At 42.6% G+C, this 18,834-nt stretch overlaps 2 protein-coding genes across 2 annotated transcripts in view; both read left to right on the forward strand.

Annotated features, from left to right (window-relative positions):
- The window catches only part of LOC135932628 (uncharacterized), a 305,408-nt gene that overhangs the window by 115,520 nt on the left and 171,054 nt on the right, over nt 1-18,834 (forward strand). The gene's annotated exons all lie outside the window — the stretch shown is intronic.
- On the forward strand, nt 6,864-9,769 carry LOC134646743 (zinc finger protein 814-like). Its single transcript, XM_063500616.2, has 2 exons — nt 6,864-7,017; nt 7,987-9,769. The coding sequence occupies exon 2, from the start codon at nt 8,113-8,115 to the stop codon at nt 9,673-9,675; it is 1,563 nt and encodes a 520-aa protein (XP_063356686.2). The 5' UTR covers nt 6,864-7,017; nt 7,987-8,112; the 3' UTR covers nt 9,676-9,769.

The raw sequence follows: 18,834 nt of genomic DNA on the forward strand, positions 1-18,834 counted from the left end.
GTGCTTCAGCCAGGCCACGTTTGTCTACAGAGTGACTGGGAGCTCCACTCATACTGATTGGTAACCAGGTAAAGACTATTCCACAACATAACACGCAAACTTTAGCTGCCAGACATAAGAGACAGATTTTGGCCAAAAGAGGGACCCAGGGTACACATGCTTATGATCCTCGCCTGAACTCACCGACCTGGATAGACTCCATAGGAGTGCCTAGGGGAGTTCCAGACGAGTACAAGCTGGTAAATCCGATAGCTGCAGGATTTGAGAGTATATTTCTTTGGGTAACGCCTAATAAAAATGTTGATCGCATTAATTATGTTCATTACAACCTGCTGAGACTCTCTAACCTCACCAGGGACGCCATGATGGGGTTTGAAGAACAATTGGGTCCGAGTTTGCTGATGGGAGTGCAAAATCAAATGGCCCTTGACGTGCGCCATGTTCAAAGACATGTGCTTCACTTTCATCCCTATTAATACTGCCCGAGATGGCTCAGTAACCCGAGCTCTGGAGGGTCTGAAAATTTTGTCTAAAACAATGCATGAGCACTCAGGTATCGAAAATCCGCTGGCGTCCTGGATGACATCTGTGTTTGGACAATGGAAAGGTGTGGCTATGTCAGTGATATGCTCATTGGCTGTATTTCTGGGAATGTTGGTCATCGCTGGTTGTGGTATCATTCCTTGTGTCAGAGGAGTGTTGGTAAAAGTTATGGCTAGGGTTGCGAACCCTGGCTGGGTCGAGGGCATCTACCAGCTTAGAACCCGTAGAGTGGGACAGGGAGTGATACAACACGAAGTGTGGTGACATTCCTGGTTGGAATGTCAAAAGAGGGTATGTTGGGATTCAGAGATTCTTTTATTTTTATCATGTAATCTGCCTTATGATGACTGCATTAATAAGACGTTCGACAGTATTATTTTAACAGTAATATTGTTTACAGGGTTCTTATTGCATTGAATATGTTTGTCATCACATTAACCTTTCCATTCACAGGTTGACTTATGATCATTCTATACACAATGCATAACTGTGCTTGTTTAGAGTTGATGTTACATCCAAGAGGGTTTTAAGCTTCACTGGTGAGTGTCCAGGTGATACATGTTGAGGGAGGATGTGAACATAGCAGGTTAATTGCATGCATGCTTACAATACACATATTAATCTAGTAGCAGGCCTGAGCGAAGGCCCAAGTGTCTTCTGCTCCTTCTTGGGACTGGCTGCAGTTACGTTTGCTTAGTGATTGATGACGAGGGTCCATTATTAGCTTTTAGAGACCCTGCAGCTTGAAGTTTGTTACCTTAAAAGGCAAGTGTCACTGACCCTTCGTTAACCGGCTGCCTTTTTAGCTACTTGGTAACAGACGACTGGAGGTGATAGCCAGCCTTCAGGCGCTCTGAAGGCTTAGGACTATGATTGTGCATGGAAGGTGTTGCAGAAAGGGGAAGTTATATGTCTGGTCCATGTCTGTTTATAACTATTAAAGATGTACAAGATATATCATAGACTGTACGTGATGAACTCTTGACTTGTGTTGACGCCATGGGGGGGCGGATACCCCAGTGCTTTAAAATGTTCTTCACATGTATTTTTGTCAGAGGACATATCCTGATATGTCTTCTCCGCTGCTAATAAACTCATCGTTTGATTGCACTTTTCTGGAAGCCTCCGTCGTTTGTTGTCTGGTCTGCAGTTGATCGATCTCGCTTCAATGAATAAACAGAAACATGGAACTCTAATCATCATCAGCAGCAGCAGCACAAGCACTACAAGAGAATAAGAAAACAATCCATAATGCAAAAACACACCAAAACATAACAACTCAAAATACTTTATCAAACTGACCCAGAACCGTGACAGGTTTCTGATTCTGCAAAGAGACTGAGGACAACAAAGCCCAGAGAACATGAGATACACAACATCCAACATTCAGACTCAAACAGCCTCCATAAATGAAGACTACCAGGTTGGCCCAGTTATACTAGGGCTGGGCCATATCATACCGTTATAATGTTAGGCAATGATTTTAAAAAAATGAAAATACCAAATATGGATAACCTGCCTTTCCGAACAGATTTTAGGTGGCACACGGCACTCAGAAATCTGTCACAAATGTTTTAGTATGACTTTGCTGAGCTATGCAGCCGCACTGCTTGATGGACTGTTGGAGCATTACGGCTACCGTAGTCGGGAGCCTCGCAGTGATACGGTGCTTCAACGTAATATTACTGCATTGTGTGTGTTTAACCTCATTTTAAGTTTTGTGGATATTATTCATGGTTATGCTGAGGATATGTTGGCCAATTTCCACTGGAAATGCCTTTTGGTTAAACTGTCAGCAAGGAATTTGCATTTGCACTGTTACATTTTTATATAACTTTAATGCACATAAAAAACAGCTGCTTGTTTAAGTGAAAATACATTGATGGGGGTTTTGCACTAATAATGTTGTGGAGTTGTAAAGTATTTTGTCGAGTGTCAGTTATATCGTCAGTTATATCGTTATCGCAAATTTTCAAATATATATCGTGATAAATATTTTGGGCCATATTGCCCTGCTCTACTACATATGAGGATACTTTACATAACTGTGTATGAATGATGATCAAGAGACAAACTTTGAAGATGCAGAGCATGATGTCGCATCATCAGACTGTCAACAAACATCCACCAGGCTTCTTTGCTGGCAGAGGTGATGATTCTCCCATCAGGGATCAGTAGAGTGTATTAACCTGTGGTATAAGCAGCAGTCAGTGAAATATTACTGTTTCACATAAGAAATCTAGCACATGAAAGCCAGGGTGGGAGGGATCTCTGCAAACTGACTCACCTCTGCAAGTGTGAAGCTCAACAAAGATCTGACTCTGCAGTCACAGACAAACAAAAAACTCCAGCTGGGAGATAGAAAACGCTGTCTGGGTCTTGCTGGATGTTGCTGGTCAGAGTCCCAAACTATTTTTATCACTTTGGTGTATCTCAACATTCAATTATGCAGACATACGTGTTCTTAAAAGCAATTCTTTGTTTTGCGGGCGGAGTGGAAGCCATTTTGCTTCACAGTGCACCTTAACAAAGAGGGGATGCTTTTTATTTACATCTAGTCAAAAGTGTTGGTAATAGTTTTTTAATCACACTAATTTTATAATTCTGACAATATCTCAGCTTGCAGCGATGCATGCATTTTATTTTAAAAACGGCACAAGTGGGAATTTCTTCTGAATGGGTAATGTCAGCTTGTTCACAAGCGTTTCATTTAATCAAACCACTAGTTTTAATTTAACTAGTTTTTACGCATTAGTGATGGGATTTCCGGCTCTTTTTAGAGAACCGGCTCTTTCGGTTCGGCTCACTAAAAAGAGCTGGCTCTTTCGGCTCCGAACCGGCTCTTCAGGTTTTGTTGCTTTAATTAATTTATTATTAACAATAATATAAAATTATGCACAAAAGAAATTACTAATGTAAAAAAAAAAAGTGGTTTTATTTATATATAAATATATGCGGTGGCCCCTAGAGAGAAAACACGTACAAACACCAAAGCTCATGTCTAGCATGAACTGAACTTCCAAAACAGAGCTACTTAGATCACTTAAATTACACAATTGAAAGCATATGTGTGTTGTTTGTGTATTTATACATATATATAATCAAATAATTTTAAAAAAATGTTCATTTACCTGCTACTACCACACACCAAATCCGGTCATTGGTACTTGCTGGCTTGTGTAGCCACTAGGTAACAAAAGCTCAACACTGCGCCTAGCATCCTGGAGCACTTCTGTTGTCTTTTGTACGTGTTTTGGAGTATTTACGTGCTACTGAGTTTTTACGTGTTTTAGAGTTTGTACGTGCTTCGGGGTTTGTACTTGCTTCGGAGTTTGTACGTGTTTTGGAGTTTTTACGTGTTTTGGAGTTTGTATGTGCTTCAGGGTTTGTACGTGTCTCAGATTTCGTATGTGTTTTGGAGTTTTTACATGCTATGGAGTTTTTACGTGTTTTACAGTTTGTACGTGCTTCGGGGTTTGTTCGTGCTATGGAGTTTTTACGTGTTTTGGAGTTTTTACGTGCTTTGTCTCTGGGGATCACCGTAAATATACTTTTATTTATTCACTCCACATAAAATGTAATAAATAAATCATATAATACAAAAACCAACTAGTCACAGTTCAACTATTTAAATTTTCAGTTTTTTCCTTTTACAAATTTAAACACTGCAAACCACAACACAATTAAATATAAATTAAATATAAATGAAAAAATGAAAAACAAAAAGAACATGCATATTCTCTGTCATATGGGCCCTGCATGAATAAACTTTCTGACTCCTTTATCATCTGCAACTGAAAATAGTTGTGGATGATCACTATACCTTTCTAATGTGACGTTGTTGTCCCTGGCTCTCTTTCTCTCTCTCTCCCTCCTGCTCTGTTCCTCTGCTACTGAGTGTAATTACCGCCCCTTCCCCCAGCGCAAAGCACAAGGCTCACATGCAGAGTGAAGTAGAAAAAAGGGCGAGAGAGAGGGTGAGAGAAAGAAAAAAAAAACCCCCACAGCTCGCGATAAGGAGCCGGCTCGCGTCGTTCACTTCAAAGATCCGGCTCTAAGAGCCATTTCGTTCGCGAACGACCCATCACTATTACGCATCTACTGGGGTTTCTTTCACGGGTTGATGAGATTATTTTATTTAAAAAATCAGGATTTCGGAATGTTGAACTAAGAGGGAGACAGGGGCTACTAGTTTTAACACAACAGATGGTCATAAATAACATCCATAGACTATAGAATAACATAGAAGAGCGCACTACATGGTTTAAGGACATGTTTTTTATACAGTGGTGCGACTGGAGAGCTATGCTGCTTCTCTTTAGCCAGATTGACGACACCATCAAGAGGTATAGGCTCAACACTGCGTACGAGGGTATTAGAAAACGCCTTGTTTTTGATGATTTTGCGACTTGTCCGAAGACTGGCATGCATTCTGCCCTGTGCAAACCTAAAATCAAAAGGCCGTCTGACAACTAAATAAACCAAATGGTAGGTTAAATGTGTGTGTGTGAGTATCTATGCAACAAAATATAACATCTTGTTATTGTTCTCATTTTTCAGAGGGAGACATGCAAGCATGGGACCTCTCAGACTCGCCAGACTCCGAATTGCCCGAGTATTACTGTGACACCCACTATGATGATGTGATGCTGAGGCTCAAGACATTCCGATTCATCCCCGCCACACGTTTGTTTGTACGCTCATACACAGTCGATGGGACTGGAACACAATTCAGCAGGATTGCAGAACACACCATGACTGAACTGAGATCATCACAACATATAGTGTGATGGAAATTCAGTTTCCAGTAGCACAGCACCGACAGAACTTGCATGTTACAGATACGCTAAGGGAAATGAGAGTAAGGATATAAGCACACAGCCCCACTCCACTGACGACCTGCTGTTGGCCAACACCCTCAACGACTTTTACTGCTGGTTTGATGAGCCATCAAGCAGCCTTGACACCTCCACCTTCCCCAACAATAGAGACACTTTGGTCCATCATCCCCCCACCTCCCCACTCCCACCAGCACAGAGCCATCACCACCATCAAAGACTTCACCCACAGGAGCCCCCTCCTCACTCCACAGCTATGAGGATTTCACACCACCTTCTCCCACTACAACCCTTCATATTCATGAAGCAGATGTGAGGACGCAGGTTAACCCTTTAGACCTACTAAAGAACCCAGTCCGCCTGAGCTTATCTTTATATTTTTACATGTTGTAGTGCCATTTCTGGGAGTATTTTAAGTTGCTATATATCAATACAACCATTATATCCCAAATTTTAATCATATGTATGCATCAAGTCATCAGCAACTACATAAATTGCAATAGTGGTATTTTTACACAAATTTCTAGTTAAAGTAATTTCAGAGGTTCATCCCTGAAAATTGTAAATGTAAAAAAGTTGCATAAAACAGTTTCCAAATTAATTTTGAGTGTCTTCATAGTTTTATTTTTGAGATACACCAATTTGTATATACTGCAGCCACCAACTTTGAAATTCTCATTTACATGACTTATTTAAACATTCTCCTCTTGAATGAAAAATTCTTAAAAACATCTTTTATCCTTTAAGAGTAAATAAATCTGAAAGCTGTTCCATCCTAAAAGAGTACAACAATGTGTAGTTTATGATGTTCTAAAGGTTTCAGCATCTTTTTGAATTTGTCACATGTGTGGAAAGGTATGAGTGAGCCTTTGTATCATACTGTGAGTGATGCTCGTCAGCACACAAACCCAGAGTTTCTCTGCAGGAACACAGAGAGAGTTATTCCCTGTACTGTAAGGACACATTCAGCATTGTGCAGTAAATCCAGATCATCCCAGTTAAATGATTACATGGATGTGAGTGTGGTCGTCAGAGCAGCACTGATCAGTGTCAGGTTATAATGACCAAGGTGTTCACAAACACTAAGTTTGAGTGTGTGCAGTGAGACTTCAGTCAAAGCATTTAACTGAGGTGTGAAAAATAAGCTGAACTCTACAGCTTGTTGTGGTCCCCTGTGGCTTGACAGCCTTCCAGCTGTTCTCCAGCATTTTCATTTACAGTCATAAAATATCTCCACATGTTGCTCCTCTTTCTCTCTCTCTGCAGTCCAAATGAGTCTTCTGAGCGCATCTGAGTCACGTGACGGCACAGGAACAAATCCCAGCAGGGCAGGAAGAAGGGGGCGGAGCAAAGTGCGTCTGCCGCATAAGAAGAGGTGTTCACACAGACAGAGCTGCTTTTTCATCCACAGCAAGTAAATAGTGAACCTCCAGGAGAGAAACAAACTAAAGTATCGATCATATACCACTACCAACGTTTGGATCGATATCTCCATCGATCTGCACACCCTTGTCTCCTGGATCGTAGCTGAGATCAGCGTGAACCACGTGGGTCTCTGCTCCCTGACCTGTTTCCTGTTTGGAAAGAGTTCCAGCTTCATCACGGAGTTTCTCTCGGTTTGTGGGCTCATCTAAAGGTAAGCACCGAGCTAACTTTAACATTAGATTTACTAACCCTGCGCACATTTGCAGAAATCCCTTGAAACCAACACCTACTAGAATTACTGACTTTTTTATTTTCTGGTGCAAGTCCCGAGGTGTTAATCACCCCTGCTGACATTTGTACAGGTCATATGCTCGATTCACATCCTGCTTTTGTTGTGCAAACCACCCATTGTCTTTGAGGCCTGGCACATTTGCTTTTGCACACACATACAAACGCTGCAAATCTGTGATTGTTTGACAGTGTAAGACAAAAGCATCAAAAATAAAAACTGTACCAAGAGTACAGTCTTAATGGCTCACTAACAATCTGGAGACATAAATATTGACACGTGTAGGGCTGGGCTATATCATACCGTTCACGGTAATACCTGTGTAATTTTAGGCATATATACATATAGATAGATAGATGTATAGATACATATAGATATATATATATATATATGTGTGTGTGTGTGTACATATATATATATATCTGCGTCACTCACAGAGATCTCAACTTTTGTATATTAAAGTCCAGCCTCACAATACGTAAGCAGATATCATAATATGCGTCAGTTACTTGACTTCTATAACACTTAAAAACCGTCCTCACCGTCTCACACTCTGTGTGTTTCCTGCTGTTTTTTCTCCTCGTACACGTCTCTGAAACATCCAGAGTACATTCTGTGCTAATCTCACTGAGCAGGCGTACAGGCACAGCCAAATGTCTCTAATCTTTGCCCTAGAAACAAGTCTAATATTTATCTGTGTCTGTAAGCGTGTTTGCATTGATCCTCAAAAGACTGAATGCCAACTCTCATGAGCACATTTGCAATGTGTGTATGAAAATAAGTATAAATACTTATTTAATAAAAGCTCACAAAATACCACTAATAAAAGGCGGGTTAGAATAATGTATTTCCCACAAATCACTGCCTCTATTTGTGTCTCTGTCACTGCAGGACCAACGTGGATCGAGAAGTCAGCGCTCTCAGGAGGCCGACAATTTTGTTGACAAAAGAAGTGGAAGAAAAAAATACAACCGTGACGAGTTTGGGAAAGATTTTACTGTGAAAGCTTCCCTAAAAATGCATCAGGTCATCCACACCGGAGAGAGAGCGTTCAGCTGTGGAGACTGTGGAAAGTCTTTTACCAGGTCTGGAAGCTTAAAAACACACCAACTAATCCACACTGGAGAGAGACTGTTCAGCTGTGGAGACTGTGGAAAGTCTTTTACCACGTCTGGAAGCTTAAAAACACACAAACTCATCCACACTGGAGAAAGACCGTTCACCTGTGACGAGTGTGGAAAGTCTTTTACCACGTCTGGACACTTAAAAACACACCAACTGATCCACAGTGGAGAGAGACCGTTCAGTTGTAGAAACTGTGGAAAGTCTTTTACCAGGTCTGGAAAGTTAAAAACACACAAACTCATCCACACCGGAGAGAGAGCGTTCAGCTGTGACGAGTGTGGAAAGTCTTTTACCACGTCTGGAAGCTTAAAAACACACCAACTCATCCACAGTGGAGAGAGACTGTTCAGCTGTGGAGACTGTGGAAAGTCTTTTACCACGTCTGGAAACTTACAAACACACCAACTAATCCACACTGGAGAGAGACTGTTCAGCTGTGGAGACTGTGGAAAGTCTTTTACCCACTCTGGAAGCTTAAAAGCACACCAACTCATCCACAGTGGAGAGAGACTGTTCAGCTGTGGAGACTGTGGAAAGTCTTTTACCACGTCTGGAAACTTACAAACACACCAACTAATCCACACTGGAGAGAGACTGTTCAGCTGTGGAGACTGTGGAAAGTCTTTTACCAGGTCTGGAAAGTTAAAAACACACAAACTCATCCACACCGGAGAGAGAGTGTTCAGCTGTGACGAGTGTGGAAAGTCTTTTACCACGTCTGGACACTTAAAAACACACCAACTGATCCACAGTGGAGAGAGACCGTTCAGTTGTAGAGACTGTGGAAAGTCTTTTACCAGGTCTGGAAAGTTAAAAACACACAAACTCATCCACACCGGAGAGAGAGCGTTCAGCTGTGACGAGTGTGGAAAGTCTTTTACCACGTCTGGAAGCTTAAAAACACACCAACTCATCCACAGTGGAGAGAGACCGTTCAGCTGTGGAGACTGTGGAAAGTCTTTTACCCACTCTGGAAGCTTAAAAGCACACCAACTCATCCACACTGGAGAGAGACCGTTCAGCTGTGACGAGTGTGGAAAGTCTTTTACGCGCATTTCACACTTAAAATCACATCAACTCATCCACAGTGGAGTTAAAGCGTACACCTGTGATCAGTGTGGCAGAGCTTTTACTCACAGTAACAGCTTACAGAGTCATCTAGTTACCCACTCTGGAATTAAGGCGTACAGCTGTGACATTTGTGGAAAAACTTTCAGCCGGATAGGGAGCCGAAATACACACCTACGCATTCACACCAGACATGATGTGTACAGCTGTGATCAGTGTGGTAAACAGTTTACTACAAACACAGAGTTACGACGTCACATGTTTACCCACACTGAGGAACGACCTTATAAATGTGACCTGTGTGAGAAGACTTTTAAATCTCCACGTTACCTGAAAGCACACCAACAGATCCACACCAGAAAGACTCTACAAGTGCAGTTACTGTGAGGTATGTATTTATATTTTTATCTTGTCAGCCCGACTGTTTGAAACAACTCTGCTCATCAAAGTGTGTTAGCATGTTAGCAATTCTACTGCATGGAAAGGCAGCTCTGACTGATTATTCAGACTCTAATCACAGGTTTTTAGGGATAGTGTTTGAGAATTGTGTTATTGTTATTGTAGCATTAAACTAGTATTACTTTAATGTTTTTACTCTTATCGTTTTTATAGCACATTAAATTGAGCTGAGTGTGATAATGTAAACCGTAAAATGTAATTGGACTTTGGCAGAGATGCTCTTTATTCCAGGTGACGTTCAGGATAAAAATGTTGAAGGACTGACTTACACTGTCTTTGTGTTTTTGTTTAGAAGCAGAGCGACACAGATGGATCAAGTTCTCAACCCTGTCATCGCTGTGGGAAAGACTTTTGTTGTGACCTTTGTGGAAAGACTTTAAGTCATTGAAGGACTCTGAAAATACATCAACGTAGACACACTGGAGACAAAATGAACTACTGTAAAGAATGCGGGAGAGGCTTCACCACTTCAAAGGACTTCAAACAATATGAACTCCTTCACAGTGGCGTTAAAAAGCATGTCTGCGATCAGTGTGGGTCATCCTTCATCAGTGCACGTCAGCTTGAAAAGCATAAACGAGTCCACACATGAGAGAAACCATACAAGTGCAGACACTGTGACCAAACCTTTTCACAATCATGTGATCATACTAAGCATGAACGCAGACACATGAAAGAGAACTTCATCTGTGAAAGAGTTTGAGTAATCTCAGTTCATACTCCACTCAGAAACGATTCCATGTTACAAATAAACTGTTACGTCTTGATTCCTGCTTTTACGTTAATCTTGTAAACAGTACATTTGCATAACGACTGAAACCGGCCCAATGAATGAACAATGGGCTGTGAGGTCAATTTCTTCATCATTAATATGCAAATTCTTATGAGCATTGATCAACAACCACTGGTCAATGGCCATCAGTACCATTCACAGAGTAAAAATTTGCATAATGATTATGACGTTTACTGTTACCAATGTTCAAAAACATTTACTAAATTATCTTCTCTGTGCAAACATCAGCGTGATGCAGGACTGAAATCATTGCCATCTCTGGATCACAGTGAATCTGCAGAGACAGAAAGATCCTCTTCTGGTTTCAGGGTCAGACTTAAACCCTTGAGATCAGGCTCCACAGAGTTCAGGTGGAGTCTTCTGTAAAGATCTGATGAGGCAGCTATGAATGAAAATGTGCCTCTTGTTACATTTTAAGCTTTCTAAACTGTTCTACTGTAGTGTTTGTGTTGAGTGGTTCGCTTTGTTCCAGCAGTTTGATTAAGAAATCTGTTTCCTGTTATATTTTTATTGAATGCATTGATCCATGTGTTCTGCAGGTTTTTTTCAGCTTGTTTGTGTAATGAAATCCTGCAGCAATTAAACCAAAATTTTATATGTTAAATAAAGAAATGGTTTACTGACAAAGAGTTTGAGCCGTGATGTCATTTCCTGTATATCAGAGCAACACCTGAAGTGACCAGTGTTTAAAGTCAGAGTCAAATTTTGTGTCAGATAAGATAAGATAAGATAAGATGGCCTTTATTAGTCCCACAGGTGGGAAATTTGTTTTGTTACAGCAAAAGTGCAAAGTTATGTAGCAGAAATTAGAAAACACTGGAATAAAATAAAATAAAATACTATGTACAATAGAATAAAATAGAAATAGAAATACTATATACAACTGAGTAGGAAAACACAACTTCGTCAGAAGAATTGCACATATAGCAGTCTTATTGCACATGTGTGGGTTTGTGTGTTTGATCAGCTGCAAAAGTCTTTATTGTAGAGTCTGACAGCAGTGGGGAGGAAAGACCTGTGAAATCTCTCCATCCCACACCGTGGGTGCCGCAGTCTCCCACTGAAGGAGCTGCTCAGTGCTGTCACAGTCAGCGGTGCTTCACTATGTTATCTGCTAACTGTTAGGGTGTAGAAGGACGAAACTTCCAGGGTGACCAGTGGCAGGAGCTTCCTGATGCAGAGAGTTGAGTGTGGGGGATATAAAAGAGAAGCTGAGGCATCCCAAGGTTAAAGCTGGCATAACTGAACTTTAATGTTTGATGTGTGTTTTGGCTCTCCTGCGCGCAGTAATTAATAGCTTGAACACAGCAGAGCTTGATATAAAGACCTGGGTGACAACTAACTTTATGCTGCTGATTATACTTGGCCCTAAAATACCTAGAAATATGGTATCTAACCAGATACTTGCTCTGGATGGCATTACCTTGGCCTCCAGTAACACCTTGGAGTAATATTTGACCAGGACATTAAACAAATATTTAGGGCTGTGTGATGAACCAAGTTGAAAAAGCAGGAGTCACAAGAATTATTAGAAAAACAAAGTTTTCATTCATTTAACCCAAATATTATATTTACAAAAGTAATTAATGTTAAGCTCATAAAAAATGTCAAAGAAACAAAACTGAACTCAGGCAAAGAACTGCAAACTTAACAAACCAAATGACTGCACAAAGAAATATAACTGACCTAAACAAACATAACTGACCTAAACATGAAATGGCACAGAAGGGTAAATATATTGTCTGATCAGACCACTATGACACACGAGGAGTTTTTCCTTTCCAGTCACCTTTCTCACTCACTATGTGTTAATAGACCTCTCTGCATCGAATCATATCTGTTATTAATCTCTGTCTCTCTTCCACAGCATGTCTTTATCCTGTTTTCCTTCGCTCACCCCAACCGGTCGCAGCAGATGGCCCCGCCCCTCCCTGAGCCTGGTTCTGCCGGAGGTTTCTTCCTGTTAAAAGGGAGTTTTTCCTTCCCACTGTCGCCAAAGTGCTTGCTAATAAGGGGTCTATGATTGTTGGGCTTTTCTCTGTATCTACTGTACAATATAAAGCGCCTTGAGGCTACTTTTCTTGTGATTTGGCGCTATATAGATACAATTGAATTGAATTGAATTGAATTGGTTCTTTAGTATTTCTAAAGGGTTAAACTGCTTCCTCACATCTGCTTCATGAATATGAAGGGTTGTAGTGGGAGAAGGTGGTGTGAAATCCTCATAGGTGTGAAGTAAGGAGGTTGCTCCTGTGGGTGAAGTCTTTCATAGCATCTGTTGTGGGGGGGGGTGGGGAAGGTGGGGGGATGGGGTGGCTGTTGCTGGGGGTGGCTGTAGCTCAGGAGGTAGAGCAGGTCACCTACTGATCGCAAGGAGGTTCGATCCCAGGCTCCTCCAGTCTGCATGCCAAGTATCCTTGGGCGAGATACTAACGCCAAGTTGCTCTCCGATGCATCCATCGGAGTATGAATGTGTGTTAGTGTAGTTAGAAAGCACTCAGTATAGAGGTATTGCTTGTGAGAATGGGTGTGACTGGGTGAATGTGGCGTGTTGTATAGAGCGCTTTGAGTACTCCGGGAGAGCAGAAAAGCGCTATATAAGAATCAGTCCATTACCATGAGTGACCAAAGTGCCTCTATTGTTGGGGAATTCTCTATTGAGTTGTGAAAGCTGCTTGATGTCTCATCAAACCGGCAGTAAAAGTCGTTGAGGGCGTTGGCCAACAGTGGAGTGGGGCTGTGTGCTTCCTGAAGTGAAAATCTGGCATTTAATCAGCTGTGAGCGAGTCTTTCCCAGTGCCTGCCCCCAGGCCCCGGCTGCAGCTCGGAGCTGGGAGAAGGCGAAACAAGTGAGCCGCATGGAACTATTTCAAAGTGAACGAAGACGCGAAAACAAAGGCAGACTGCATATAGTGCTCAGCTCAGCAAACAGTTATCCTTTGTCCTCCCTGTTGAACCTGATGTGAGGAATCTGACTTTAAGGACACCTGCAAACCCATTAATCTGACTTTGTACTTAAACCATTCTGGTCATGTGATCATGTGGTTTGTACGAACGCTCCTCTTCCTCAGAGGATCCACCTGTGCTTCCTCTCCTCTCGCCTCCACCTGTTACAGTGAGGGAACGTCCTCCATGATGGAGGAGCTGCTGGAAAGTGCTGAGAGTTTCCTCCAGAGTGAGACCTCTGTCACAGTTCAGAGGATCTACGGCAGCAGAGACCTTCATGGACACTAAAAGTCTCAAACACACAACAACAACATCACACTGACTCCACTCTGACATCACTGATTAATAATCAAAGAACACACAGATCAAACTGATTGATCAGCCATCAGAGGAGTCGGATCAATGGAGCTGCTTCTGTTCCTGATGTCCCCTGTTTGATCCTGGACCTGAACTCTCCCTGCAGAGGAGACACAAGACAGTCAGACACACACAAACACACAAATATCATCTGTGACAACTGACAACACAGTCAGACAGGAACTAAGAAACAAACAAGCAAACCTTTGACTATGAGCTGCACTTTTTTGTATCTGCTGGTTTTCCTGTAGACTTTAAATCTGTATGTCCCACTGTCTCTCTCTGTGGGACGTTTCAGGGTCAGACTGAGGTCTCCAGTTTTCAGCGGGTTGTTATTCATCTCTGTTCGGTCCCTGTAAACCTCGTCCTGCTCTCCAGCCTGGTCTGAAAAAACGTAGACCTTCCTGTCATGAATGTCCCACCACACCACTTTAGCATCTGTAGGCAGGTCTTTTGTGGTTTGAAAGGGCAGCTGGACAGACTCCGGCCCCTCCTTCACCTGCACCTGACAGACTGAGAGGAAAACAAACAACATAATCTGTGAGGGAAATTTTCTTTTGGAGTTTACTCTGTTTTTCTTCCCGCTCATATGAGATTAATAAAGCTTGGACTTTACTGCCTGTCCATGTCTCTGTGTTTTGTTCCATTGTTCACAGCTGATGGTTACGTGGATGCACAGTTCCTCTTCTGCTTATCATGCCTATGGTGTTTCAAAAGGTTCAGTTTTGGAGACTCTTGCTATTTCTGTTATATCCGTTCTCTCTTCACCAGATTTCAGGCACTTTGACATTACTTGTTACCACAATGCAGATGAAATTCAGTTGTACATCTGTTTTTTTGAAGTCCCAAGATTTTTCTTTTTTTTTTTCTTTTTTTTTTTGTCTGTCCCATTTGGTTCATCAGCCGTCAGAATTGTTGTCTGAAGACCAACAAGGATACCCAATGGATTTATTTTGCCAAATGGATCATCATGGCATTGGCTTATTTGTCCATTTGATCGACCTTTGTTTTTATTATTTATTTTATCTTATTTTCAGTTGTTACAGACAGGACAGACATGAGTGGGGGATAGGAAAAGGAGAAAAACAGAGGAACGAAAAGAAAAACAGAAGAGAAGAGGGACAGTGAGAAAGGGAAAAAACATCTCCTGGATCACCTGTTGAGAGAGAAAGAATAGAAAACAAGCAAAAAAAACAGAGCAACATACTAAACACAACACCATCGCATTAATCTAGCTAAGTGTAAACAGCATCCGTGCCACCCTCATGGGAAGGGCTGAGGAGATCCCCAGACGAGGGGTCACCCAGTAGCCACGGAGCAGAAGCCAGAGGGGGCTGCACTGGCGTGCCTGCCGGCTCTGCCGGCAGCCAGCTGTGCCAGAATGAACCGAGCCGCAGGTCCAGCGGCCGGAGGCCCGAGGGCCCCCCGCGCCCTGGAAGAGGCCTGACCGAGCAACAAGCACCAGGCCCCGCCAAGTAGCCACCGGGAGTGAGCTGGTACATCCTTGAGCGCCCAGCCCCGGACACCAACAACCACCAATGCCCCAACCCCTGAGGGCATCAGTCACCGGCAGGGAGTGTGGTGAGGGGAGATAGGCCTCCACACTTTGAAGGGCCTGGGTGTTCCCAGGGAGGTGGAGTCTAAGACCCGACCTGACATATAGACACAGACAAACAGCGTGTTGTTCTAAAGTGCATTTAAAACAGGGGAGGGCATGGTGCTGCTGCCAGAGAGCAGCAGGTGTTAGCACGGCCCCTCCTGAGAACCCTCAATGTCTACATGGATTTAAAATTGAGAGGTGGGCACCGGCGCCAGAGGTAGTAAGTGTAACACTAATATATATATATATATATATATATATATATATATATATATATATATATATATATATATATATATATATATATATATATATATATATATATATGTATGTGTGTATGTACATATATATATATATATATATTACATGTGTGTGTGTGTTATGACAATGTAAGTAGTGTGGATGACTAAGTTGTGGCAAGGGAGCCCAGGCCCATCCAGAGAGGACTCCTGCAAGGATGGAACAACCTCCCTGCCAGTTGAAGAGCCCCCCAGTTAGCTCAACATGTTTCTAAAGTTAAAGATGTGGAATTGATGCTTAGACCATTAAAAGCAGGATTGCTGAGAATTTTCTCCAATTTAATAAAGACAAAGCACAAACAGAGTTCAAACTAAGGTAATGCAAATGATACTGTAACTCCCTTTTCCACATTTACTAATTTTTTAATCAGGAAACTTTAGTTGACTTTTGATGCTTTTAGTTTGGGTAAATCTGGTTCGCTCTTGCTTTTTCACTTAAGAAAGATTTCCAAGTAGAGTTTCTTTGTGTTGTGCGTCCTTGTGTATTTATTGTTGTACAACCTCCCTGGGATGTCTGCAGATCAGCTTCAGAGTTCACTTTAAGATTGTGCTCTGACAGTTTCTCCTTCAGCTTCATGCTGATCGATTTCCAAACTGTTGCTGATCAGTGAGATCAATCTTTCCTAACTCACCAGGAGGATAAAGTATGGCGATGAATTAGTGTTAAAAGGGTGATATGTCCAAATTATGTACAGCACATGTGAAAAACAAAGTATCATCTGACCTCTAACTTTAAGCTCCACCTGTTTCTTCATCAGGGTGTTTCCCTGTCCGTTGTAGACGGTGCAGGTGTAGGTCTTTCCATCCCAGTCAGTGGGGTATGTCAGGGTCAGACTGAGGTCTCCAGTTGTCAGCGGGTTGTTTTTCATCTCTGTTCGGTCCCTGTAAACCTCGTCCTGCTCTCCAGCCTGGTCTGAAAAAACGTAGACCTTCCTGTCATGAATGTCCCACCACACCACTTTAGCATCTGTAGGCAGGTCTTTTGTGGTTTGAAAGGGCAGCTGGACAGACTCTACACCTGAATCCACCACCTCCACCTGGGGGACTGAAAAGACAACAGAGCACTGAGCACAATAAGCATTGCACTGAATAAGTTAAATATTTGTAGTTAAAACATGTTTGACTGATTCCTTTGAAGTTGCCTTTGATGTCCAATCAGCAGCAGAGTTGTTTCCTAAAGAACTCAGTGTTATCTTTGAAAGACAATGCTACTGCACTTATTATCAGAGAGGTGTCCTATGACACACGATCAACATATCCAGACTAGACTGCTAGCTGGATCAACAAAGGTAAAAAGCTATCTTTTTTATCTTTTATCTATTTAAGCTATCTCATCCAACTTGCTACTGATCAATAAGTTCTATTTGTTTCACTTCACTGAGAACCTTTATTGTTTTGGGGGGTAAAGTATGGAGTTAAATTAGTGTGTAAAAGGCCACAAATGTGCATTATATGAAATACACATGGAATCTAAGTATACACAGATAACAGACCTTTGACAATGAGCTCCACTTCCTTCTTCATCTTCATGCTGCTTTGATTTCCTTCCCGGCTGCAGACTGAGCAGGTGTAGGTGTGTGTGTCTTTGTCTGTGGGGTATTTCAGGGTCAGACTGAGGTCTCCAGGTTTTAGCAGCTTCCTCTTCATCGCTGTTCGGTCTCTGTAAACCTGGTCCTGTCCTTCAACCTGGTCACTTGATGGTGACTGGTGCTATGAGCTTGAAGTTGGCCTCTAGTATTGTACACCACATCCATTGAGTTCCTGATGAAGGCTCTGAGGGTCCTGTTGATCTTGTATAGTTCTTGGCATTCCAGGATCCGGGTGTTGGGCATTGAGTCATAAGCCTTCTTGTAACCAATCCAGGCAGTGCACAGGTCTTGCAGTCTCGGCTGACTGCTCAGTCTACCAGTAGCTGGTCTTTTGCATCTCTGGTATTCTTGCCCATCCCTTTCTGTGTCCCATTCATGTATTCACCCATGTTCCCTGTCATCTTAGCCACTATGATACCTGACAGGAGCTCCCATGAGGTACTAAGGCAGGTTATTGGCCGCTAGTTGGATGTGACCAGTCCCTTCTGGGGGTCTTTGAGGATCAGGAATGTCCAGCCTTCGGTTAACCATTCTCAGTGTCTCTCATTGAATAGAAGTTGGTTCATTTGTGCTGCCAGATGCTCATGGAGTGCAGTCAGCTTCTTCAGCCAGTAGGCTTGAACCATGTCAGGGCCTGGTGCTGTCCAACTCTCCATACTGGAGAACCGTTCTTGGATGTCTGCAGCTGTGATGGTTACTGGACCCTGTTCAGGGAGGTTGCTGTGGTCTGCTTGCATCGTTCTCCCATATGCTCTTCCAGAGTTGCTCCTTGGTGGTGCTCAGTGGTGAGTGGGGGGGTGGCTTACTGGGCTTAAGCCCGGGTTGTTTTTTTCAGAAGCCCGGGGTCTTTTGGAGTGTAACTGTTTCATAGTTAGATGCCTGGCTGACAACTGTATAAAACAAAAAAACTACACACAATATTCGAAGCACATAGTGCACACTGTGGGAATTTACGACTGTGCGTAAATCCCCCCTAATATTGGTATGATCCGAGCTCAGCGACTGAGCTAGGGGGCAGGGCAGCTGCTGCCTGTTGGTGAAACAGAGCCAGGTGCAGACAGAGGAGAATTGAAGTTTGGCCAGGTACCAAAGCAAATCATTCGTACTGTACAAATAATGTAAATATGACGGTGTATCACGAAAGATTGATATCGAACTGATCACTTGACCCATATTACATTACTTGCTCTTCGAGTGAATCAACAAATGGCGAAATGAAAAGCCGAACAACAATGCTGTTTCTTTAGAGCAGGGGTGGCCAACCCGCGGCTCTCGAGCCGCATGCGGCTCTTTGCCTGGTTTCATGCGGCTCTTATGCCGGGCTCACACTGTGCGATTTTTGGCCCATTTTGAGCCATTTTTTGAGTCGTGCAACCGTTTTGGCGATCAGCCCGATTTTGGCCTTCGTCGTGCATCTTGTAGTGTACGTGGGGTAACGAGAAGCGATTAACACCTCACGACCTGCTCCCGATCATCAATCGCTTGGTCGTGAGGGTGTCGCCG

Source organism: Pelmatolapia mariae, linkage group LG3_W (genome assembly GCF_036321145.2).
Source record: "Pelmatolapia mariae isolate MD_Pm_ZW linkage group LG3_W, Pm_UMD_F_2, whole genome shotgun sequence".
Taxonomy (NCBI): Eukaryota; Metazoa; Chordata; class Actinopteri; order Cichliformes; family Cichlidae; genus Pelmatolapia; species Pelmatolapia mariae.